At 52.7% G+C, this 25,000-nt stretch overlaps 1 protein-coding gene across 1 annotated transcript; it reads left to right on the forward strand.

Annotated features, from left to right (window-relative positions):
• Positions 1-96: 96 nt before the first annotated feature.
• On the forward strand, positions 97-24,332 carry LOC102991001 (pyridine nucleotide-disulfide oxidoreductase domain-containing protein 2; the record flags this gene model as incomplete). The annotated part of the gene is made up of 11 exons (XM_028487344.2): positions 97-210; positions 1,827-1,909; positions 2,418-2,530; positions 9,579-9,598; positions 12,041-12,134; positions 12,217-12,290; positions 17,167-17,322; positions 19,273-19,426; positions 21,233-21,294; positions 21,387-21,484; positions 23,711-24,332. Coding segments are annotated over 11 exons (1,161 nt in total), but the record flags the coding sequence as incomplete, so codon positions are not given.
• Positions 24,333-25,000: the final 668 nt, after the last annotated feature.

Below are 25,000 nucleotides of genomic sequence, written 5' to 3' on the forward strand. Positions count from 1 at the left end.
TCTCCCCTCGGGATTTGAGAGCCTGAGCCCAGCCCCTGCCGTGGGGAGAGGGCCGCCCCACAGGCTGCAGAGATGAACACTCTCTCCTCTCCCCAGGTCTGGTCTCTGATCCAGCTGGCACGCAGATACCTGCAGAAGGGCTACACCACGCTGCTGTCCCGCGAGGGCGACTTCTACTGCTCCTACTTCCTGTGGTTTGAGAACGAGATGGTGGGTGTGGCCAGTGCGGGGCAGGCCAGGGCGGTCCTGAAATGCTTTCTTTCCCTGTGACTCTTGGATCCCTTTCTTCTGGATTCTGTTCAGTCTGTGTCTCCAGCTCTTCTTGTCCCTGGTGGAGCTGACAGCTAAGCCCAGCTGGTTGGCACCCAGAACTCAGGTCCCATTTGCTCTCAGGCCCCTCCACCCCATTCTCTGAAAAACTCATGCCATTGATCAAGGCAGCATCCAGGTGACATGTGAACAGACGTGCGCCCCGCGCGAGCAAGGCTGCTCAGCCCGCGCTTCCTCAGTGGTGCTTCAGTGTTACCAGCTGCACTTACAGAGCCTGGCTCCCTGTTCCCGTTGTAGAGGCTGATAAACCAAAGCTCAGAGCAGTTAACCAACCTGCCCAGCGCAAAGCTAGCAGGAAGGCTAAGCTCTTGCGGCCAGCCATGTTGGCCAAACCTCACTGTTGCTGCAGTATGAGCACAGGTCACGGGAGTTTATTATCCGTGTCCTCCCCCCACATCGCTGTTGCTCTGCTTCAGTGTCTCGCTCTGTGTCTCCCCTCTTTCCTCTGCTTTCGTGTCCTTTTTCTTTTTGTTTCCTCCTCACTTGTCACCCTTGGCCATCATTCTAGCTCTCTGAGGGCCATTGCTTCTCCCTCCCACATGGCCTTGGTCCCCGTCCTGTCCTCTCCCCTGCTCGTGCCCTGCCCTCTCTGCCCCTGTCAGCGAGCCCTCCTTCCCCCCTTCCTGCATGGCGCAGTGCAGCCATCGGGGTCTCTCACTCTGTTCTCACGGCCTCACATCCGCACAGCCCCTGTGATGGTCCGGGCGGGTGTCACTGACCCCATTTTGCAGATGGAGACACTGACGCCCTGAGATCAGACACATGGCCAGGGCCACCGAGGTCCTAGGTGATGATGTCAGAACCCAGGCTCGGCTTTCCTGACCTGCAGGCTCCCATCTTTGCTCTGTGCCCGCCTCAGAAGCGCCCAGGATGTGGGCGTAACCATCACCTTAGCTTCTAGGCAGGGACAGGGCTCCGTGTGTGTGGTTAGCCCCACAGGGCCGTAGGCTGTGGTGCGGGGAGACCCAGGTGTGAAGTCTGGCTGCACCTGGGCCGCCACCAAGTCCTCCTCCTCCCCCGCGGGGCGGGCCCACGGGCCTGGTGAGCACATTGTCACAGGAGCCCCGTGAGGGCGCCTGGCACACAGTGGGAGCCCAACAGAGCTTGAGTCCCTTCCCTGCCGTGTCCTACCCTGGGAATAGCCATTGCTTTCAGAGAGAGACTTGGCCTTTGGCAACACTTTGTTCTTCATGACATGTCCCCGGGTCGTCCTCCCTCACGTGTGCCTGTCGCTGACCCAGGTCCACTGGTTGATGGGAATGAGAGCTACCAGGTGCCGGGCACGACGCTCGGAACTTTACATCCATGTCTAATGTTCTTTGGGAGTTTATTCTGATTCCCGCTTCACAGGTGAGAAGACAAAGTAAAAAGAGGCCAGTGCATTTTCCCAGCGCCAGGCTGAGCCCGGCCTCAGACCGAGTGAGTCTGACTCAAGTCCATGCTCTTTCCCCACACCCACCGCCTCCCCACTCAAGACGCCCTGCCTCCTTCCCCAGGGGTACAAACTCCAGATCATCGAGGTGCCTGTCCTGTCCGACGACTCGGCTCCCGTCGGCATGCTGGGAGGAGACTACTACAGGTAACGCCGATCCAGAGGGCCCTGGGCACAGAGGGGAACAGATGATGGGCGATCAGTGCCAGTCCCCACAGAGCGTGCAGCCCGTCCTTCAGGAACGTCCCCCTGAGCCTGTCCCCCCTTGTTAGAAGCTCCTCACAGCCAGGCATTCAGTGAGAGGAAGAGAGTGGGGCGCTTGTTGGGGTTCTTGCCCTTCTTCCTGCTGGCACATCAAGGCAGCATTTGCAGGCGTCTCTGCTGGGCTCCTGAAGACCTTCCCTGCCGGCTCTGTGTTCCCCGTAGATGGGGCCCTGCCATCTAGTGGACCCCATTCCAGGATCAGGAGCCCACAGGATTGGGCCGTGGCGGCCTGGGGCTGAGCCTTGTAAGGTTGGGTCAGCGAGGGGCAGGGAAGGCGTCTCTGGCCCGGTGCCGGGGCCTAGTGAGGTGACCTTGTACCTGTGCAGTGCCGGGAAGGCCCCTGGCCTGGCTCCCTCCTGAATCCTGTCCTCCTTCCCCCTCCCTCCCCCAGGAAGCTCCTGCGCTACTACAGCAAGGGCCACCCGGCTGAGGCTGTCAGGTGCCATGAGCTGCTGACCCTCCACCTGTCGGTCATCCCCACAGACGTGCTGGTGCAGCAGGCCGGCGAGCTGGCCCGGCGCCTGGGCGAGGCCTCCCGTGTCCCCCTGCTCTAGGCCAGGGTGGGCTGCCCCCGTGCATCTGCCCGTGCACCCCAGTTCTCCAGGCCCACCTGGCTTGCAGACATCCCCATGGTGAGAGCCTCCTCCTGTGCACGGCAGCCTCCTGAGGATGGCACAGTCCCCAGGGCGGCCCCAGAGTTTCTTAAAGAAACTCCACTTAGACCAGCCTCCACTCCGGGTAACGAGCAAACCGCCAAATCCTTCCCTCTGAAGGGAGAGGAGGGCCAGAGGATTTCTTTGGTCTTTTTAGAACAGCAGTGGCTGTGAGCTTAGACCCAGGGCAGCCCCTCTTTCAGAGCTGCCTCTCTGTTTACCCCTAGGAGACAGAGGAAGTCCCCACTGCCTGTGGGTGTCTGCTGTTCTCAGAATAGAGAAAGCTTCCCAGGAAGCCGTTTCCCTCCCCAGGTGAAAGGAGCTCTCCTGGCTGAGTTGAACTTCAGCTCTGCCACGCGCCCTCTGCGGCTCTGGGCAGGTTTCCCCCACCTCTCAGCCTGTCTCCCCACTTTCAGAGTGACGGCACCCGTCTCTCAGGATGGTCGTGGGGCTGCCGGCTGTGCGGCAGCCACTCAATAAATGCTGGTTATGGTTATTGTTACTGTTCAAGCCCCTGGCCCTTCTAGGTAGCCTCTTTGTGCCCTTCTTGGTTCTTGGCTCTTGCCCCAGCCTCGCCCCAGAGATTCGTGTCACTCGGTCCAATGGATCCCAGGCTTTAAGGTTTTTCAAAGCTTCTTTGGGGGTCCTGGTGTGCCCTGGATTGAGAGCACTGCCCCAGGGGTACAGCCCTTCCTTTAACCTGAAAGTCCCCCCCAAACGGACACAAGGACAAGAGGCCGTCAGAGCCCTGGGACTTGGGAGCATCCACTGCTCTGGGACCCAGAGGCCACAGCTGGGACAGAGGGAAGTGAGGAGGCAGAAGTACACAGCGCAGCGAGGCGGTGGGTTCACGTGTGACACCAGACAGCGGCCAGGCCTTCCGTACCTTCAGTCTTGAGCTGAAATTCATGAGAGCAGACCGATCTTTCCTGTTAAGTGAACAGCTTGCCGGGACGGAGGTACTGAAGGAGCTGGAACAACACTGCGGGCTAAAGTCCGCAGCAGGTGGCAGTGAGGGACAGAGTCACGAGGGGACTGGGACTGCCTTCCTCCTTAATATCATGGCTTTATGGACAGGAATTATGACATGATCGTGGAAAGTCCAGATCGTGGAAAGGAGCAGAAGGGGAAACTAAGTCTAGAAGCCACTGCTATTTAGGATCCTCACTCCTGCACCTAATATTTTCCCTTCACTTTCAGCAGCTGCATGATGTGACATGTCTAGTTTAACCAGTCCCCCTAGTTTTTCAATATTATGTAACACTGGAGGGAAGGTGCTGACTCGGATTTTAGCAGAGACACACACGGTGTAAACTTTATGTGGCGTGTGGAGGGGTGTCTGAGTCGAGAGTAGAAGTGTCCCCAGAAGTCCCTCTTACCCAGAAGCTACTTTCCATATACTCTCCTAATTTTGAGATGCACTTCTAATAACGGGTTTCTAGATATCAGAGCAATACAGAAACTCCCAGCCCCTAAGGTGCTTTTTCCTATACGGGGAATGTCCTAACCAATGGGCAGGGAGCAAAAGAGGCTCCTAATTCAGGACAGGCCAAAGGCGAGTAAGCACTAAGCCAAAGATATTTACAGATGAGGTCTCTAATCCTTGAGGATTCTTGGAAAATGGGAAAGGTACCAAAACACAGAAGAGAAATGTTCAGGCCTTCAAAAGAAAAAGGCGAACCCCCAAAATCACGAGGACTGAACTGGCCCCCAGACCTCTCCTGCTGTGCGGCAGCCTGAGAAGTGGATGGCGTTGAAGCAAGGGCGTGTGGCTCTCTGGGGGCCCCAGGGGCACATGCCCGCCCCCCCCCCGCAGCGTTGCTGAGGCCCTGGTGCCGGCAGTGCGGAAGGCGTGCCCCAGAGGCCTTCAGGCAGCAGGTCCCTGAGCCCGCTGTGGGCATAGAGCAGCGCCCCCACAGGCTGGAGGGACGGGAAGCTGGAACAGAGTCTGACCCAAGTCCCTCTCTTTACTTTACTTTACTCCCACCCCCAACTCATCCGGGACCTTTAGTTCCTTAACCAGAAGCGGGACAGCATGGGGGAGGAGACGGGCCTTTGGAACACTCATTTGCACGCTCACACACACGCACATTCTCCGAGCCTCAGTGCCCCTCGTCTGGGGCTTACACGGGCTGCACGACCGTGGTCAGCACAGGGCATGGCACACAGGAGCCCTAGAGAATTAGCAGCGCGGTGGTTACTCTCCGGAGGTCTGGAGGCGCGGGACTGGTTAACAGGCGACCTCCCACGACTCAGCCCACTGTGGATGGGGCCAGGCTGGGCTGTGGGCAGCTCAGCGTGCCCTGTTTAGTCATGGCCCGGGGCCAAGTACGGCAGCTGGGCTGCAGCTCCTCCTCTCTTCCTGCTTTCTCCCTGCTCCTCCCCCTGCCTGGAGAGGCACGAAAAGCTGCTTGCAAGCAAATTCTTGGCCTAGCCCAGGGCAGAAATGGCTGCATGTGGCCGAGGGCTCCGTTGGGCCGTGGGCGCCTCTCCCCGCCCTGCTTGGAGACGAGCTCACTCTGACACCCGGGGACGTCTGAAGCCGGAGTACGATGCAGTGGTAATAGGAGCAGGTAAAGTGGGCTGGGCCGGAGCCGAGGGGCTGAAGGGCAGCCCTGCTCAGAAGCCCCTTGCGTCCCTCTACTCTGGCACAAGCTGGCCTGAAGTTGGGATGAGAGCAGGTGCTGGTGTGGAAAGCCCACCTGTCGGCGAGCAGATGCCGGAGTTCTGGGGTTGGCTTTGCTGTCGACTCACTGTGTGGCGTGGGGCAGATTCTTGCCGTCTCCGGGCTTGAGTCTTCCCGTCTAGAATGACCAGGGAGGACTAGGTGAATTCAGGCGTTTCCACATATCTCCTGTGAAATTAGCTAGTTGCCACCATACTCTTGGAAAGCATATGGTACGTAAGGTTTGGAAGGAAAGAGCCTTGGGACGACAGAAGTGTGAAATCCAGCCGCCCCAAGTGCCTTGAGTTCTGGTCACCACCACCTGACCACTGAGACCCACCCCCCACCCGAGGACACTGCAGTTGCTCCATAAAGGGGAGTTAGGAAAAAATAGAAATGAGTCCCAGAGATTCTCCTGCCTATGCGCAGAGGGTGACAGCCCCTGTTGCCTTGCCTGCCTGGGCATGTGGGAGACCTGCTGCAGTGACCCTGCTATGCTTTGCTGAGCCCCAGGCTGCAGGGCACCTGATTCCACCGCAAGTGTGTGAAGCTGCGGGACAAGACCAGGCTGCCTTTCCTCGAGGCCTTCCCCTCACACACAGAGCCCCAAATTTCAGCTTCTGACATTATTTCCAACTGGGTTTATACAGAGCGACCATGACAGGCCTGGAAGGACATGCTCATCACACAGCTTTAAAGCTGTGTCCCTGTTTGGGCATTTCTTCATTTTTACCCCTACGAAGAGCAGTCGTGTGCTGGCAAATGTTTACCAGTCACCTCTCCAGGGAAAATGTGTGCATATATATCCATACGTAAGTTTATTATAAATACGGAAGTAAAAGAGTGTAGCACACAGTTTTGCAGATAAAAAATACAATACTCTAAATTCCAGGTAGCCAATCCGTTCTTACCAAGTACCTGTGACTTCTGCCAAACTCAGTAAGCAATCTGTGGTTGCAATTTGACAAATGAAAATAGTTCTGAAAGGAATGTTGTTTGATATTTTTATTTACTTTAAACAGCAGAAAAAAAGTGAAACAAAGGTTTATGTCTGAACTTCACTCCTTCCTCAACCACGGGAATGACTTTGCTCAATCAGATAATGTTTTTCGAACACTGGAAGAACAGTTCCTCAATTTTTTGCACCATTTCACAATGTAACAGGTACAGACACAACTGCCGTTAAGTTTAATCTACATTATTAGCAGGTTCTCCATCGCTTTCTTAAGTCTAACAACCAAAAACATAATAACTCAAGCCCTGGTGTGTAATGTTTGCAGATTTCCATAGTTTGAATACTCCCACTGTGGCCTTTTTCAAAGTTACCAATATGATGTCACCAAAGGTGAATTTGGGAGAGAAATGCAGCCAGGGATCATCATGTAGCATGGCCCCTCTATGGGTCTATAGAGGTAAATAACCGTGAAAGCATAGCCAACCGTTAAAGCAAAGTAAAACAATTAGGAAGTGACAAGCTTTGAGTATTTATTACCTTTGTTTTTAATGTAATTATTTCATTGTAAGTTGATGCAATTTAATTTTTTACGGGGGGCTGCGTTTGACAACTATCTCACCAACTTCCAGGGCTGGGGGACTCCTGCTCCAGCCCCCACTGACTGGGCTCAGGAAACGGAAGTGCCTCCCACCTTTCCTGCCCCTGGTGACAGCCCAGCCCTGCTGTCTCTTGGCAGAGAGGGTTGATCATAGGTCCCCAGATACCTGGGTGAATTGCCACAAGTGTGTGAGTCTCAGGCCTGAGTTTTTCTTTGGCATTGCTTCTCTAATTGCTGGTTTGAAGGCATTTCCAGCCTGAGTGAGGAACACAGTGGCATCTTCTAAGATAAAGGTTATCTCTGCTCCCTGAGGTCACACTGGGAGCCTGGGGGCCACCTTAAAGAGGACCCTGATTTAGTCATTTGACTAACTTTGCCTAAGAATGACCCAAGGAACTTGTTAAAATTCAGTTCCTGGGTCCCCTACCTGGTGATTAGGATTCTGAGGAACCAACACTTGGAATGGATGTGATGGAGGCATCTGCAGCCCACACATTCAAGAACCCACGTTCAGAGCAGCTTCTCTCCAGAGCTCCCCCGTTCCTGCTGCATAAGGAACCCTGCAATCTGGCCTGGAGATAAGCCGAGCCCGAGCCCACAGCTTAAAGGACTCCTTCAAGGGGAAAGGAGAGGTCACCAGAAGCTGCAGGAAGGCTCAGCCAGGACTGGGGGTGGGGGAGTGGGGGATCGCAGAGGAACTTGGGCTGTTGGATCTTCAACCTTTGCCCTTTGAGGTCTGTTTGTGCATTTGTGGGCTTACATGTGATGATTGAACTAGACCTTGTTGCCTGGAAGCCTTTATTAGTTTTCCAAGATTTATGATCAGCACTGATTAAAAGGCAGCTCCCTTTTATTGTCTGCTAAGGGACAGGTGCTTTACGTGCATTACTGGTTGTCCTCCCTTCAACGCTGCAGGTCTGTCAGGCCTTGTGTTTTTAGACGTGAGGGAGACAGCAGAAGCCAGAATGAGCCCAGGACAGTCTGCCTTTAATTTGTCGTATGTATTTGAGAGCAGGGCTTTCCAAATTTCAGGTTGCAATCCATCCATTCATGATTCCCTTCCATCATATTTTTGAAACTTTCTTAAGAAAATTATCAAAAACATATTAAAAAAGTACTATATCAATCAGCATTTTAAATGAAATATAATCAAGTAGATCATTGCATGCTTATCACATGATGATTTAATATTAGTTCCTGAAACTTTTGTTTCTGTGAAATACATTTATTTGGTGGCGGGGGGGGGTGTCAGGTCACAGAGTAAAATGCATTTCTTCCTCAGATCATGGTCAAAGAGGTTTAAAAAACTCCGTTTCATAGATTCCTTTAATGGATGATAAATTGGCTCAGTGACCTCGAAAATTCTGGGAGGTCTCTATGTGGAAAATGTAAAACAAAACTAGCTCAGCCATGAGAAATCCATCATGTTGGTCATTGCTGCCTCCTCTTTGTGGATGTTTGTCAGTTTAATGGCTGAGCCTTTTATTAGAGTCAACGCTGGGTTCAGGTTGGCGCTCAGAGAACATAGTTATCTTCTGGCATTTTTGAAGACTCAGAGTGACTTTCCACCACCAAAGAGAAGCATGTGCCATGTGTCCCAGGGGAGGCCTGGCCCCCCTCCCTGAAAGCAACCAGGGCCTGTTCTCTGCCCATCGAGGACTTCTCCAGCTGCTGCATTTTATTCTGAGACTAAGGAAAGGGGAGGCCCCAACCCCAGGGCCCCGTGTGCTCGGCCTGTGGGTCTGAGACCACCTGCATCAGAATGACCAGGGAGCTTCTGTGAAGTGCATCCTGGTCCACGCCCCCAACCTGCTGAGTAGATTCTGGGGAGGCGTTGGGGAATCGGTGTTTACCCGAGCTCTCATGTGTTCCTGAAGCTTCTCAGAGCTGGAGAGGCACTTGCTAGCAGTGGGCTTGGTGTGTGGAACATGGGATCCCAAGCCAAGTTTCAGGGCTCCTACCCCAGGGGCAGCCTGCCTAAAATTTTTGGAAAGAAGCTTTATAATAGACAAATCTGCCCAGTCAGCTGGCACCCCTGAAGCACGCTGAGCTACTGTAGCGCACGTCGAAGCCGTATGTGTTTCATTCATTTTGAGCTGATCCTGTTTTGTTTGGGGAACACTGGGAATTGACAAAGACGCCCCTTCTGGGGCACAACAAGCCATGTGTGGCAGCAACTGTCCACAGGACCGGCACTCCCCCGGATGGCTGGTGATTCCATGCCAGCCGGGGACGTGCGGCATCATCGTACAGCCTCGCCTCCCTCTCTCCCCTGCTAAGTCAACTGTCACGCTCCCTCTGACAGAGTCACCCGCTCATCCCCAAGTGCCAGAAGCCCAGCAGTGCGAGCCTTCGTGGGATGGTTTTCATCTAATGACTGTGGATTTCTCCTTGTCCCCACTCCAGCGTGAGCCACTGGCCAAGCCAGGGTTACAGGACTTTTTTCAGCCCAGGGCAAGAACCAGGGTTTTCTGACTCCCCAGAGACTGGTGTCTTACAGCATTGAGCTAGATGCTGTTCCAACATCGAGGTACAGGTGAGGGGGTCCCCCAAGTTCTGCTACCTCTCCAGGATCTCCATGGGCATGGGGACAGGGGTGGGTGGCCACACTCCTCGAGGAATGTGTCTGTCTGCCTGCTGACCACTGTCGCCTTCCTGCCCCCTCCTCCTTCTCGTTGCAGGACACAACGGGCTGGTGGCTGTGAGTCCCTCCCACTCGGCCCCACTTCATTGGTCCCTGGGTGTGTGGCCCTCGGCAGGAGTGTAAGGAAGCCAGCAGGATGAAGGCCGAGGGGGAGAAGGAAAGGCCGGCTAGTCCTCGCGCCCTGGTGCTGATCAGCGGCTGGCTCGAATGGACATCTGCAGTTGCTAAGGAGGATATCAGGGGCTCCCTTGTTCTCCTCTCCTTAATGCGCATAGGTTTCCCCCATGACCTTTCAAAAGCGAGGTGATAAGTAGCTGGGAAAGTGTGTAATGGGCATAGCCCGGGAGGCAGGTTGGAGCTTGCGGGGTCAGGTAACTGGGGCTGGGGGGCCTTTGACTCCAGATGGTGGGCTGTCCTTGTGTACAGACCCCATGTTCCCCAGCTAGGTTTAGGCCGGGTACCAACCAGGGGAACACAGCAGCTATACACGGTCCAAAGTGTGCCCTGGAGACGGCGAGGAAGCCGACCTAGCAGAGGAAGCAGGGCCCTGCCCCAGCACAGGTGGCTTCTGGGTCCCAAGCTGAGCCAGGCCAGGGTTACCCTAAGGCTGTGCTTCTCAGACCGGAGTCCATGTACCCCTAGGAGGCCACAGTGTGTGCTAGAGGGGTTCAGGCCACAAGCCCAGCATGGAGCATCTTCCTGCAGCAGCGGCTGCTCTAGAGCATCAATGCAGGGGGCTCAGCAACGTGGAGAGCCAGGAGACCTGTGTTAAATCTTAAGACTTTCCCTGACATAGCAGTTTTACTTGAACATTTCACAGGGGACGTTATTTAACTCAACCGATCGGTAATTTAGAACATTGATTTTGTATTAATACCAACGTGGGTTTGTCCCCAGCTCTGCCACTTTCCATTTGCGAAGGTTAGGGCGAATCAGTTTATCTCTCTGAGCCATGGTAAAATGAGAATTAAAATGCCCACCCTCACCGAATTGAGGTGAAGGGAACAGATGGTGTGCCCCAAAGACCCGGCTCATAAAGCCTTACACAAATGGTGAGTATGGGGACACCGTGGGGCGTCCCAGGGTAAGAGGTGTAGGAGGAACTTACTCTAGGACATGCACTTCGCTTGGCTGATTTGGGGAGAGCCTAAGGCAGTAGGGGTTGGCTCTAGATTGGATACTGTCCGAGTGGGGGCAGCCCTGTGAGCAGGCATCTCAGTAACCGTGTGTGCGGGGAGGGGAGACTAGGGTGAGGAGAGCAGTCACTGTGCACACGTAGCATCACTCATCTCGGCCGAGAGAGGGGGCATTTGGTATTTTGTGGTGGCCCAGTAGACCCTGTCTCGTTTGTGCTTAGACACAATTGTGAAGTGGGCTTGCTCTGTCCCATTTGTCGTGGTCTAGATTATCCCTGTCTGCGGTCATCATTGTGAGATTGTTCACGTCTAATGGGAGAAACAGGGCTTACCTCTGAGGGCCAGGCCACCTTCTGAATGTCATGTTGGGCTGCTCTTTTCTCCTTTCTCGTTAGGATGTGTCAGGAGTGTAGATTCTGGGTCCAGACCACCTGGGTTCAGTTCCTGACACCTCTACTCATCAGTTCTGTGATCCTGAGCTATTAGCCTCACTGAGCCTCGGTTTCCTCCTCCGTGAAATGGGGAGAATCACGGTGCCTACCTCTAGGGCGGATTATATGAGATGATGCTCGCACGGTGTCTGGCACATTGTAGTCGCCGAGCAAACTTTTTAAAAAGTCTGCCTTCAGAGCTACGCCATCCCTGTTGTCACCTTGGGGGTGGTAGCTGTAGTGGCGTGAAGACCAGCATTTTAGGTCTGTAGACTCAGGACTAGTTCGGTTCAACAAAGATTTATTGATTTTCCACTAAGTGCTAGAGAAAAGTTAATCCCCCCCATCATTTGTTTCCCAAAATAAGGCTGTGCTATAATCATGGCTTCATTGATTGAACACGTCCCATGTGCCAGGGACTCCGTGTAAGCCCCTTCTAGGGACCAGCTCAGAGCATTCTCACAGCGACCCCATGAAGCAGTCAGAGTGGGTGTTATTATCATCAGCCCCATTTTTGCACATGAGGAGACTGAGGCTGGATGGATTAGGTACTGAGGCCGCCCCAGCAGAAAAGAGAAAGGAGAGTGGAACCTGGGCGGTCTGGCTCAGCGCTCACAAGGCAAGCTCACCGTGCTCCCTGCCTCAGACCAGTGAGGAGGGCGAGGCTTGCCACCCCACCTCCCCAGGAGATGGGCAGGAGTTCGCAGAGGCACCGGACCTTGCAGGAGGGAAGGTCATCTCGGGCTGGGAAGTGGAGGGGCAGGAACAATCATGTCAGGTCTTAGAGAACATCTGGGGGGGCGGAAATTATGGGTGGCGGGGGAAGGGCATCTCAGAGGCAGGAACAGCTTGAGCCAGCCCTGTGGTGAGGACCCTGAGAGTGCAGGTCAGCCCCCAGGGGTAAAGGGAGGACCCTGTGTGCCCCGCCCCAGGCAGCATACCTGCAGAGACTGGGGGTGAACACGGCAGTCTTCGAGAGACGCCACGTGATCGGGGGTGCAGCTGTCACAGAGGAAATAATCCCAGGTGAGCCAAAGAGGTGGGTGAGGGGCGTGGGGGGTGACCACTGGTGACCCCCGGTTACTGTCTTCATCCGATTCATTTTCAGGGTTTAAGTTCTCCCGAGCAGCCTACCTCCTCAGCCTGCTACGACCGCAGATTTACACTGAACTGGAGCTGAAGGTAGAGCGTGTGTGTGTGTGTGTGTGTGTGTGTGTGTGTGTGTGTGTGTGTGTGTGTGTGTGTGTCCACCTGCTCCATGGCTTGGGGGCTGGGGAAGTGGGCAGTTGCTGTTCTTCCCTCCGAGGGTGTGTCTATCTCCCATGGTCTCCGTAGTGCCTGCCCACAAATGGGCTTTGTCTGGCCCACCCAGTGTCTTAAAGATCCGGAAATTTCATACACAAATCAAACCTCTCGTAGAACAAGCCTTGTCAACATCAGGCCCATGTTCCTACATGCTGTACCGGCTGGCCCTTTCGGTCCCAGCTCTGCTTTGTCACATCACTTCCCGGGGTCTGTCCAGCCCCCATGGGAAACCTGCTAGGACCCTTGGGCATCTGAGTTTGCGAAGCTGCCTTAGGACCTGAGCTGATTTCTGCCCTCATTACACATGAGAGCCTGTCGCAGCTTGAGCAGGAAGTCGGACTCGGGGACTTTCACCTCTTTGGGCTCCTGGGCCATTTTGAGGGCATCCTGAGAACTCAGTCTGCCTCTGTCGACTCCTCTTAGCCTCAATTTGGTCCACATTCTTGCCCCCCACCCTTTCAGATTCCTTCACCCTCTCACTGCCTCTTTGACAAACTTGGTTATGCATTCCGGGAGCCCACTTAGCTTACCTGCTTGGTGCCTCTGTCACCCACCACTTGGAGAAAAGATCCCCTGTGCCATCTGTATATGACGCTGACGGCACTTCAGCACCAACTTTGCCCTAAATTTTAAATTAATAAGACATTAATCCACTGCCACCCATTAAAGAAATTATTCTTTGAGCCCCTAAGAGAGACACAGAGAGAGACCACACACCTGTCACCAGCCAAGACTGGATGAAAGCCTGCCAAGGCCTGGGAATGGGTCTGTGGACTTCAGTGCAAACCAGACGATAGCTGAAGGCAATTTTCAGACACACCAATTATGCAGAGTGTGCGGGGAGGAGTGGGGGTAGACCCTCCTTTTGAAAAATCTAACTTATGAAAGCTGAGGATCACAGAAGAGAAATTTTCACATAATTATTGTCTTTATTTTTTAAGAAAAGTTACTGATTTGAAAATGGTATTCTCATAGGGTTCCTTTAATTAGCAGCTCCCAAGTGAATTGAGTATATCCTTTGACCTCTGATCTTGGGCTGCATTAATAGGAGAACGGTGCTCAGATCAAGGGGGGAAGCAGTCCTGCTGCACGATGCACAGAACTGATCCCATCCGGAGTGCGGGGTACCTTATTTCAACGGGACGTTGACAACTCAGAAGATACCTGTAGGAGGGCAGCTGTTCCTCTTTCTAAGAATATTCCGTTTCCAAAACAATAATAAAGAGCATTTATTTTACCAGTGTCACATCTTGGGCTACGAGCTTTCATGCTCTGTCAATTGGTCCTCGTCTGTGAGACAAGAGCAGGTAGTGTCCCCATTTTATGATGAGGAAACCGAGATTCAGGGGGGTTAAGTTCACACACTAGGAAGCGACCAAGAACTTGAGCCGGGTCTAACTGACTCCTCCTCCTTGTTCTGTGAGGTGCCGCCGCCGTGGGCACCTCGATAGCCACCCGGCTCAGCCTCGTGCACCTCCAGGCACTTTGCCGATGACAGTGGACCAGGTCACAGACATAAGCTCTTCCAGCAGCTGCGGCCTCGGTGGAGCACGGGACTGAGATCGCAGACTCTGGAACCTAACTGGTCGGTTTTGAATCCCTGCTCTGCTGTCACCAGATGTATGACTTAGCCTGGTGGTGCCTCATCTTCCGCAGCTGTAAGATGGAGATGTAATAGTACCTGCCTCATAAGGCTATTGTAGTGGTTGGTGTTTGCTAATCATTGATACAGTGCCTGGGGCATGGTCAGTGCGTGACAACTGTCAGCTAGTATTATTGGGTTGGCCAAAAAGTTCATTCGATTTTTCCGTAAGATGTTACGGAAAAATCCGAGCGGACTTTTTGGCCAACCCAATATTATGCCCATATGTCAATTGAGAAAACTGAGGCTCCAGAAGGACCTGTGGCCTGCTACTTCCTCTCAGACCTTCCCACTGTGGGCCTGTACCCGATTAGACTGAGCTCTACTTGAGCCAGAGGATGACTCCGCCAACCTGCTTGGGGCCTCACTGGGCCTGTTTTCCAAGTCTCAGTTTCCCCAGCTGTCGATGAGATCATCTCCCAGTTCTATCCACCTGGATAGTAAGCTTGCTTTTTACAGTGGCCCCACAGTGAGTCGTGGGATCCAGACAAGGAGGGCAGAGCTTTTGCCCTGGGTGTATGTGGTGGAGGGGAGGGGGTGTCTTTCATCCTGTATCAGCCAGCAGCTGCCTTCCCCAACTCTCCCTGGACCAGCCTTGACCTCATTCAAGTGGCACCCCTTGTCCTCCCTCCCACCCTGCACTCACCTTCTGGCTCCCAACCCCATCCCTTTGCTCCTGCTTTCCTCGGAAATCTCTCTAAGGCAGGGCTCTCAAATTTTCAGGTCCCTCAGAACAATCTGGGCAACTGGTGGGAAAGTGGTTCTTGCTCAGAGGAACTAAGGGTGATTCTGTGGGACTGTGGCGGGCCCAGGAGCCAATGATTCTGAAGCAGGAGGACCCCAGAGCACAACTCGGAGAACCACACCACTTAAATCTCCCATTTCTCTGATCCCTAATACACGGTTTGTCCCTTCCCAGCAATTTCCAGCCAGGACGGCTGTACATGCTGAGAAATCCCATGGGTAAATCAGAAGCGTTTTGTTTTTTACAAGAGTGAAACTGTGTGATCTGAGCAAATCTAACTGGGGTAATCTAACGATGGTTTAACAGCCTCTTCTTAGTCTGACACCATATCATCAAAACCATCAAGAATAACAACGGCTCCCTTTATGAGAGAAAGTCCTGGAATCAGGTAAATAAATCAATCCTGTTCAATTATTGAGACTTGAAACAACCCTTGGGATCCTCTTGGGTCCCTTTTTCGGTGAGGGGAGGTTATTGATTCATTCATTCAGCAAATGCTTCTGAGCACCTGCCCTGTGCCAGGCCCTGGGGGAGGCATGTGGGGAGACAGCGGCGAGGGAAGGGGGCAAGGCTTCTGCTCTTAGTGAGAGGACTTCAGGGAGAGGTAAGTGCCACCTAAAGAAAGGAAAATAAGGCAATGTGGCAGTGAGGAGCTGGAGGTCCAGCCTGGACTGGTGACCAGGAAAACCTCCCTGAAGGGGTGACGTTTGAGCTAGCATTCGAATGCCAAGAAGTCACCAGCCCTGTGGACGTCTGAGCAGAAAGCATTGCAGTCAGAGGGAAGTGAAGGTGGACAGGCCCAGGGGGAAGGAAGGTCATGTGGCCGGAGCAGACAGTGCCCGGCGGAGAGGCAGCAGATGGCGTGAGAGAGGGGCAGGGGCCAGAGGAGACGGCCTCGCGCGCTGTAAGCAAGGGCCTGTGCTTTATCCTGAGCGCAGGGGGCAGACAGCAGAGGTGTTAAATCGAGAAGTGGAGTGATGGGATTTGTGACTTTGTGAAAGGTCATACCACCTGCTGGATGGTGTGGATTGTGGTGGAAGCAGCCGTGGTCGCAGGGTGGTGGCTCAGGCTGAGTCAGGGCGGGGACATGTGGACCAGGTCTTGAGGCTGAGCTGTGAGACTTGGTGATGGATGGGATGCCAAGGGTGGGGGACACAGAGGAACTAGGGACGCTACCTGGGTGGGAAAGAGTTCACTGTATCAAGAGGAACCAGGCTGGAAGTTCCTCCAGTTTGGAATCAAAGGCATTCCCCATCTTAGTGTTAGAAAGGATCCTGCGGATCTCCCAGCCTGCCCCTACCAATGCTCAGACTCACCTCCATAGAATGCTCAACCGTGGAGATCCTGCCATCTGGAACACCTGTGGTGTGGGGAAACTTCTGCTGTAATTATTGGAAAGATCTCTTTTGGTTTCCTCATGTTTTCCTAAAACTTCTGCTCACAGATCTCATTTCGGGGGCAGGGGATGGGGGTGGGGAACTTGCTATTCAGGTGACATTTGAGCAAAGACCTCAAAGAGGTGAGGGAGCAGACCAAGTATCTGGGGAAAGAAGTCTCTAAACGCCAAATACGTCAAGTTGCACACATTAAATACATACAGCTCTTTGTATGTCAATTATACCTCAATAAAGTGGTTTAAGAAAAAAGAAGTCTCTAGCGGGAGCAGTAAGTCTTATTTGTGGAGGTAGCACAGGCCCTTTTTGTTTTATCTCCACCTTCTTTGAAGAAGTAAATGTACTCTTGGAAAGTTCTGTGTGCTAGTCAAATATTTGTAAATCAAATCATATTTTCAATGCATCAAGGGAACTTGCATTTAAAGTGACCCTGCAGTAAACGAGTCTGCAAAGTAAATAAGTTGTTTCTGATGTGAATGATTTATCCACCTTGTAAATATGGATTTTCACATAACCGTGGCTTTATTGTGTGTTTCTCAGTTTTAATTATTATTTCTCAAATGGGGGCATTTAAAGACTAAGACTGAGAGCCAGGGCTTTGGAGTCACAGGGGTGTGGTTTCGAAACCAGGATCCACCTCCCCATGTGACCTTGGGCAAGTTATTTCACTTCTCTGAGCCTCTGCTGTTGCATTTGTACAATGAGGATGATATATGTACAGGGCTGTTGTGATGTAACCATTCTAAACCCTAGTACGGTTCCTGGCACTGGGTAGCGTGGCATGGTATGGTATGGTCTGCCATAGGGTGCCTGGGCAAGAGGGCTTTTTATACACTTATATCAAAAATAGGAACCAGGACCACAGGCCTTGGGAACCTGCATGCAGGTACCTAAGTGGTCACACAAACGCAACCAGAGAAGGGTCATGGGCAGATCCCTTCAAATATTACCTGTGCTGTCTGTGTTCTGCAGAAACACGGGCTGAGGCTTCATCTTCGAAACCCCCACTCATTCACACCTATGCTGGAAGAGGGCACAGCGGGCAAGGTGCCCAGGTCCCTTCTGCTGGGCACAGACATGGCAGAAAACCAGAAGCAGATCACCCAGTTCTCACGGAAGGATGCCCAGGTAGGGAAGGTGACCAGAGACTGATCTCCTCCATCTCAGCCTGGTGGCCGCTCTTGAAAAAAAATGGGTTTGGTTGGAGTTGTCCTAGGGCGGGTTGTCAAAGGCCACAAGGGTGTGGACAGGCCACTTCATCCGCCCTAGGAGGGCTCCAGTCTGTGCCAGCACTGCAAAGAGAAGGGGTGGCGGACAGTTGGTTAAGACCAGTGAGCACTGGAGACCCTCAAACCTGTGTGTGTTCAGCATGAGACCACTGTTCAGGTGGCCTCCACCTGAATTTCAAAAGGGAGTCCACTGATATGTCCTTATGCTCTATGTGCTTTCTACCTCTCCTGCTTTCAGACAGAATTCCAGGTGGTCATCAATATTAAAGCACATGAAGGCCAAAAAGAAGAAGGGGAGATCAGAGACAGTTAAGGATAGAATACACTGGATCAGGAATTTAGGATAAGAGCATCGTAATAAATATTCATTTATTTTGGCATCATCCCCTGGCAGCCCAAGGCAAGAATGTGTCCATGATGGCGAGCAGGTCTGGTGAAAGGGAGTACACACATCTGATGGAGAAGGCACATTTCTTTTCCTAGGATTGCACTGTGAGGAGTTTGCTGGGTAGCTTTGTCTGGATGAGTCGTTGAATGTAACGGGCCCGGTGTGATTGGTTTTACAGATATAAAGAGATTCTTTGAATGCCCATTTTTTGTACCAAGCCTAGATACAAGCTGAAGGCATAGCATTAACTCATATCTTGGTGGAAACATTTTTATCAGAAGAACCTGGGTTAACCAGACCATGTGTGTTGCTTTTCGTTGTGTTAATCTAGTATTGGGTAAAACCAAGAAAACCACAGACACAGCATCTCTCTTCAGCCAGTGGTTTCCAAACACTGGCTGATGATCAAGTCAACCGAAAAAAAGGGCTTTTCAAGTGATTCTTTTGTGCAGTGAGTTGGGGGTCCACTGCCTACACCCTCTCCTCCAAGTCCTGCTTGTCTCAGATGCACTAGAGAGGATTCAGGGCAAGGCCAGGTCCCTGGGCCTATAGAGCAGTGGCCTCGGCCATGTGTGGCCGTGGCCCTGTGTGCTGGTGACCACGGGAGCAGGAGGCAGAGGTCACATCCCACTGTGGAAAGTAAGGAGCTGAATTCTGGTTTTGTCTTTGCACGTTGTCACATTAAAGACCTGCTGCAGAGAAAGCTGTTTACCTTCATTTTAATCAAGATTCTCCAATGTACTTCAACACAGAGCTTTTCTTTATGTAACAGTTGTTAAAGTTCCATGGGTATATCCATGCGTCTAGATGAACCAAAAATTAAAAGCTCTCGGCTGAGAATTAAGACAGGGCCTCGGGTAGCACGGGTGTCCACCCTTGCTCCTGTCACCCATCCAGGGAAGGGGGTGTGGGGGTCATAACCAGGCTGTCGAAATGGATTCTGTTGCGGGAGGTTGCGGGGTGAAGGGATGCAAGTTTCTGTCCCTGCTGATGACAAGAGGATGCAGGAGATTTGCAGCCTGGGAAGGAACAGTCAGCATGCTGGAATGCAGGCAGAGAGGTCTCACTTTTATCAGTAAGATAGAGAAAGACAGGACAGAGAGGAGAAACTTTTAAGTGGTTTTTGGTTTATCACAGAGACCACTTCCTAGGATACTTGAGGTTTCCGTGGCTGACGACTGGTCTTGGCCCGCATCAACCCCCTTGTCCCTGCCACTACATGGTGGCCCTCCTACTACCCAGGCTCTCTCTGACCTCCCCTAGTGTTGACATCAGCACACAGACCTAGAACTGGGAATAACTCAGCACAGCCAGGCTGAGCCACACTGGGCATGAGGGCTGAGGAATCAAGGCTCAGCTGGGGGGCAGCAGGCCACATGGGGCAGCTGGAGGGCCAAGCATGGGGACAGTGTCTTTGTGGGATTCTAGGCAATGGGGCCTTGACTCGGAGCTCTGTTCCAGGCCTTTCCCAAATATGAGGCCTTCATGAATCGCTTGGCGTTAGCCATTGACCCTCTGCTGGACGCAGCCCCGGTGGACATGGAGGCCTTCCAGCGGGGCTCCCTGCTGCAGAGGCTCAAGTCGCTCTCCACCCTCAAGCCCCTGTTGCAGGCGGGTAAGTCCAAGGGCAGGAATCTGGGCATGATGAGCACCTTCATGTGATTGAGCCCATTTTCTCAATTGGACATAAGCCTGAACCTCCAAGGCAGCCTGTCAACTGCCATCGATTAATAGGGGCCACCTGGAGCACTTTAAGTGACAAAGTTTTAGGATGGCGTGCTCTAAAAATAGAGCCTGAGCCAAAGGCTTATGTGCAAGTAGTTCATTTTGAAGGGGGATCCCAGGGAAAGGAGGAGAAACGGGAAAGAGGGAGAGTCGATACCAGGGTGCATTACTGAGCTGGCCACCACTGTGGCTGATGAGGTCCTTCCCTCTGAGAAGCCTTAGGAAATGCACATGAGGAGATGCCCAAGAGAAGAAAGGGGAAACATTTACCCATTGGGTTCTGTCCCCCAGTGGTCAGAGGTTGCCCCCTGGGGTATTAACTCCCACATGAGGCATTAACTTCTGGGTTGTGCATCCATGGGTGCCAAGTGGGTTCCCGTGGGTGTCCTGTCGTGGTGCCAGAGAAGCCCCAGGGAAGAAATGAAGAGGCACATCTTCAGGTCTGAGGTGGGATGCTGTCAGGTTGCACTGTGTGAAGCTGACCAGAGCCTGCACGGAGCTCGTCACCATAGGCATGGCTGGAATAAGAGATGGGGCCAAGAGAGTTTGAAGAGATACCCCCATACAAGAAGGATGCTAGATTATTGGGCTCAGCAAGGAAAAAATCTGTGATGAATTAGCGATGTCTGCCGTGGGTATGAGAATGGAAGTTTCACCAAGCCTGCTATTATTTTCTACCACTCCTCTAGGGTACAAAAACCAGTTTAGCTTCTATATTCTGGAAAAATACTGCATCAGTTAGCTGTGGTCACAAAATTGCTGCATAACAGACTACAAAATTCCAGTGGCATATAAAAATAAACATTTATTTCTCAAGTGTCTGCATGGTTCAGCTGATCCCAGCTGGGCTGAGCTGATCTTGTCTGGTCTCATGCATGTGTCTGTGGCTGGGGCAGCTCTGCTCCAGGTGCCTCTAATCCTCTTCTTGGAAGCCACAGGTTAGTCCAGGCGTGGCCTTCTTATGTCAATGACAGAAGCACAGAGGGCAAGCCCCAATGTGCAGGCCAGTTTCAAGCCTCTGACTGCATCACATCAGTAAACATTCCACTGGCCAAGCAAATCATTTGAGCCCAGAATCAAGGGGCAGGGCGGTCAACTCAGCTAGGGAGGGAAGCAGTGCAGAGTTACATGGCAAAGTGTGTGGACACGGGGAGGGGTGAAGAGTCAGAGCCAGTAGAATCTACCACAGATGCCAAAAGTAGACACCGCCTCCCAGATTACCAGTCCAAGGGGCATCATACAATAAACATTCATGTAGTAAATATTTATTGAGCATCTACCATGTGCCAGGCACCAAGCTGGGCACTGGGGCTACAATGCCTAGGGTTCATGACCTCTGCCTTCAAGGTCCTAGTGCCCAGTTACTCTCGGAGATAGTTTGAATCAGTATCAGAGGAATGGATTAGCCAAGCTGCTGCCTCCCAGGGTATGGCCTTATAGGACTCAAAGTAGGGGAAGAAGATACAAATTAAAAATTGCCCCAAAATAATTCTAACAGGTAAGATGTATTAAGTGCCTATGGAAATGCTTTAGAAATGCTCTACATACCTCGTTTAATCCTCACAATAGCTCTTAGGGGTACAGAATATTTTGTACTCCCATTTTACAGGAAAAGAAACAGGTGCAGGGACGTTATGGATCAGAGTGTTCCCTTCTTGCCTGTCTCAGTTTACATTTTATGGATCTCCTCCTTTAGGTCGCATCCTGGGAGCCCAGCTGCCCCAGTATTACCAGGTCCTCACAGCTCCAGCTGTCAAGGTGAGGGGCTCCCCAGCCTCAGGCTGGACCTTGCAGTGAGGGGGCCTCTGCTCCCAAGGTAAGCCCTTCTCCTGGCTGTCTTGCTGTCCCAGGTGCTGGATCAGTGGTTTGAGTCTGAGCCTCTAAAAGCTACTCTAGCAACGGATGCTGTGATTGGAGCCATGACAAGTCCCTACATTCCGGGGAGTGGGTGAGTGTGGCAGGTGAGGTGGGGCAGCAGGAGTGGAGCAGATTCCCCCACGAGAGCGATAACTATCGTTCCTTGAGCTCACCCAGTGAGCCAGGCAGGAGCCAAGCACTTCACACAGGATTCATTTAAGCCTTAAAGCAACATCTGAGAGCTGTGGTTCAGAGAAGGGAAGTATCCTTCCCAAAGTCACACAGCTAGTAAGTGGCAGAGCTGATTTCCAGCCCAATTTGTCTGACCTACCCCCAACCCCACCCCGAGTCTTCCTTCTTAGCCACTACTCCCTACTGCTTCAGTAGAAACACCTCTGTCCTGCTTCCTGTGATATCTCAACATGAGTATCTTCTTCCCTGTCATCTATCTATCTATCTACCTACCTATCTGCCTACCTATCTATCATCTCTTCCCTTCCCACAAAGCCCCGTTGCCTGTCCCTCTCCCGCAGATCCTTTCCCTGGCTTCCAGGACTCACATACACACAGATACCTTCACATGGATGGGAAGCTGCCTTTCTCCTTGTGAGCGGGAGGTGTGCTGACAGCCTCATCCGAGAGGGGGCAGTCAGACACAGTGAAGTGTGTAGTTGCGGTATGATTTAATGAGCCCCTGTAGGAGCAGGAATGGAGGGGTGTGTGTGTGTGTGTGTGTGTGTGTGTGTGTGTGTGTGTGTGTGTGTGTGTGTTTGTGTGTTTTGTATGTGTGTTGTGTGTGCGTGTGTGTGTTGTGCGTGTGTTTTGTGTGTGTGTTGTGTGTGTGTGGGGGGGGGGGATAGAGGATGCTGCCAAGTCTTGGGCCATTTCCAGTGCACCAGAAGATGCAGCTAGAAGCTGTCAGTGTGGCTTATCTCTCAAGGGATAAGAGTACACTTTGGAAGTGGTTTTTCAACACACACTAAGCCAGCCCCAGATTCCCCAGGGCCATGGAGAAGTGGGAGTTGGCAGCAGTTGCAACATCTTGGCCAAGGTCAACCAGCCAATTTGGGTTTTCCAGTTGGGGTCTCTGGTCCTTTTCTCTGTGGGTGTTCAGGAGGCTTAGCTACCGCCCAGTTTGTGAAATGGACCTTTTAAGTCATTTGTTTTTTCATTAATTCTTTCAATAAATATCGATGGAGCACTTGCCTGGGGACTAGGTCCAGGGACACGGTAGTGAATGGGGTTGAAATCCTAATGGGGGAGGTAGACACAGAGCAAGGAGTGGAATGGAGAGCTGTGGGCACTGTAATGGTGGGGCAACGTGGTCCAGGCTCAGAGAAGCCCCCCATGAGAAAGAGATGTTTCATCTGAGACTCTGAGGACAGGAGGAATTAGCCAAATAAAAGAAGAGGGAGGAAGGGGCTTCTAGATTCTGGAACAGCATGTGCAAACGTAGGAGCTGCAAGTGGATTGTATGATCTATTCAAGGCACTGAGAGGTTTGGCTTAATAGGAGTGCGGGGTGTGTGGGGGGGTGTAGGGAGGGCCGAGGCTGACGAGCAGGCAGGAGCCCTGAAGGCCAGTTTTGGAGACTGGCCATCGCCCTCACAGCACCGACAAGCCAGTGAAGGCTTGAAAAGAGCTGAGTGACAGGAGCTTAGCTGAGTTTTGAGACTGGGCTCCAGGTTCTACGTGGAGGAAGGTCTACATGGAAGAACGAGAGGGAGAAGTTGGTCCAATTAGGAGGACGTTACTGCAGCAACTTAAGAAAGAGAAGAGAGTGGCCTGGGCCAGGGAGGAAGCAGCAGGGAGTGGGGCCTTGGAAAGTTCTTTGGGAGGCACTCGACCATGTAGGTGGTGAGGGCCTAGTAGGAGGCAAGACTGACACCCAGTTTTCTGTTGGTAACTGACGGTGCCATTCACTGGGATGGAGAAGACTGATGGAGAAACAGGTTGGGGAATGGGGACAAGGGGATGGGTTTAAGATGCCTGCCCAAAGCCATGCCAGTGGAGATATCTGTGGGTAGCTGGGCATACAGGCTGGCACTCAGGAGAGAGCCGGAGAGGCAGGTTTGGGCATCGCTGCCACATTGTTGGAACCAAAGCTCTGCCCCCAGACGTTTACAGGGGGAGAGGATGCAGAATGGGAAGCGAAGGGCTCTTTCAAGAGTCTCGAGCTCATTTAAAGGATAGTCGGGCAGGGCTGGATAGGGGCAGGGAGGGGCTGAAGATACAGGACGGGAAGGACTCTCTGCACCTAGAACTCTGAGGAGATTAAACCCCACCTCCAGCCACTGATTCTGATGATTTGTCCTCAGGTATGTGTTACTCCATCACGTGATGGGGGGTCTGGAGGGGACGCGGGGGGCCTGGGGCTACGTCCAGGGTGGCATAGGTGCCCTCTCTGACGCCATCGCAAGCTCAGCCACCGCACACGGAGCAAGTATCTTCACTGAAAAGGTGAACAGCCCCTCTACCCCACCCCAATTTTTGGCAAGGATCTTAGAATAGAACAAAGTCTCGGATTTGGAGGGTCCCTCATTTTACAGGGCTAGCTCTCCCTGATGGACAAGGCTGGGCTCAGAATCGAGGAGCTTGGGCTCTGCAGCCTGTACTGCTGCGAACAAGGTCCCAGTTCTTCTGCCTACCCCCTTTGAATTCACAGCCACTATCCCACATTTGGGCTGAGCCTTTGCATTGGAGGGGTGGGCTAACGCCTCACCAGGAGCTGCAGAGAATCGGGGCCGGGGTTGACGAGGCTGTGAGTGCCTAGGAGCAGCACGGACAGCAGAAATCCCCCAAGGCTCAACCTGCATTTCCCTGCCCGGGGACCCTGGGGGCTCCTTTCCGTGGCTTTAGACAGTGGCTAAGGTGCAGGTGAGCAGTGGCGGGCGCGTTCAAGGAGTCGCGCTGCAAGACGGCTCGGAGGTAAGGAGCAAAGTGGTGCTGTCCAGCGCGTCACCGCAGATCACCTTCCTGAAGCTGACGCCACAGGTGAGGCTGGGGGTGGAGGTGAGATGTCTGCCTGGGGTCGGTATGTGGAGGGATCAAGGGGACCAGGGCTGCATCAGGGTGGGATATGCGAGTGCCAAGTCTCTCCGGATGTGGGGAAATCTGTCTTCTCTCCTTACCTAACGGGCAGGGAGCAAAGAGCAAAGAAGCCTCACAGGTGAGGGGAAAGGTCCGGGGAGGTGAGGTGACTGAGGCCAGGCAGTTAGCAATTGGCACAGCCAGAGCTAGAACTCAGGTCTGACTTTCAAACCAGAGTTACTCCTGCAGCTTTCCTACTATCCTGATTTCTCCCCTCTAACCAGCTCTAATTCCACTGTTTGTGTCAGTGATCTGTTGCCACATGAGTGTTGCATAACAACCACACAGCTTCTGGGCATATAACAAGAAATACAGATTTAGCACACAGAGTGGTAGAAATCAGTTGATCTTGGCTGAGTTCAAGTGATCTGGGCTCACTCATGCACTCCTCCCGCAGCTGTGGGTCACTAGTGGGCCCTGCTGATGGCTGTGGCTAATCCAGCGGTCTCTGTCAGAATGTCCAGGATGACTCAGCTCTGCTCCATGTGTCTCTCATCCCCCGGCATGGTAGTCCAGAT

This window comes from Physeter macrocephalus, unplaced genomic scaffold (genome assembly GCF_002837175.3).
Source record: "Physeter macrocephalus isolate SW-GA unplaced genomic scaffold, ASM283717v5 random_1765, whole genome shotgun sequence".
Classification (NCBI taxonomy): Eukaryota; Metazoa; Chordata; class Mammalia; order Artiodactyla; family Physeteridae; genus Physeter; species Physeter macrocephalus.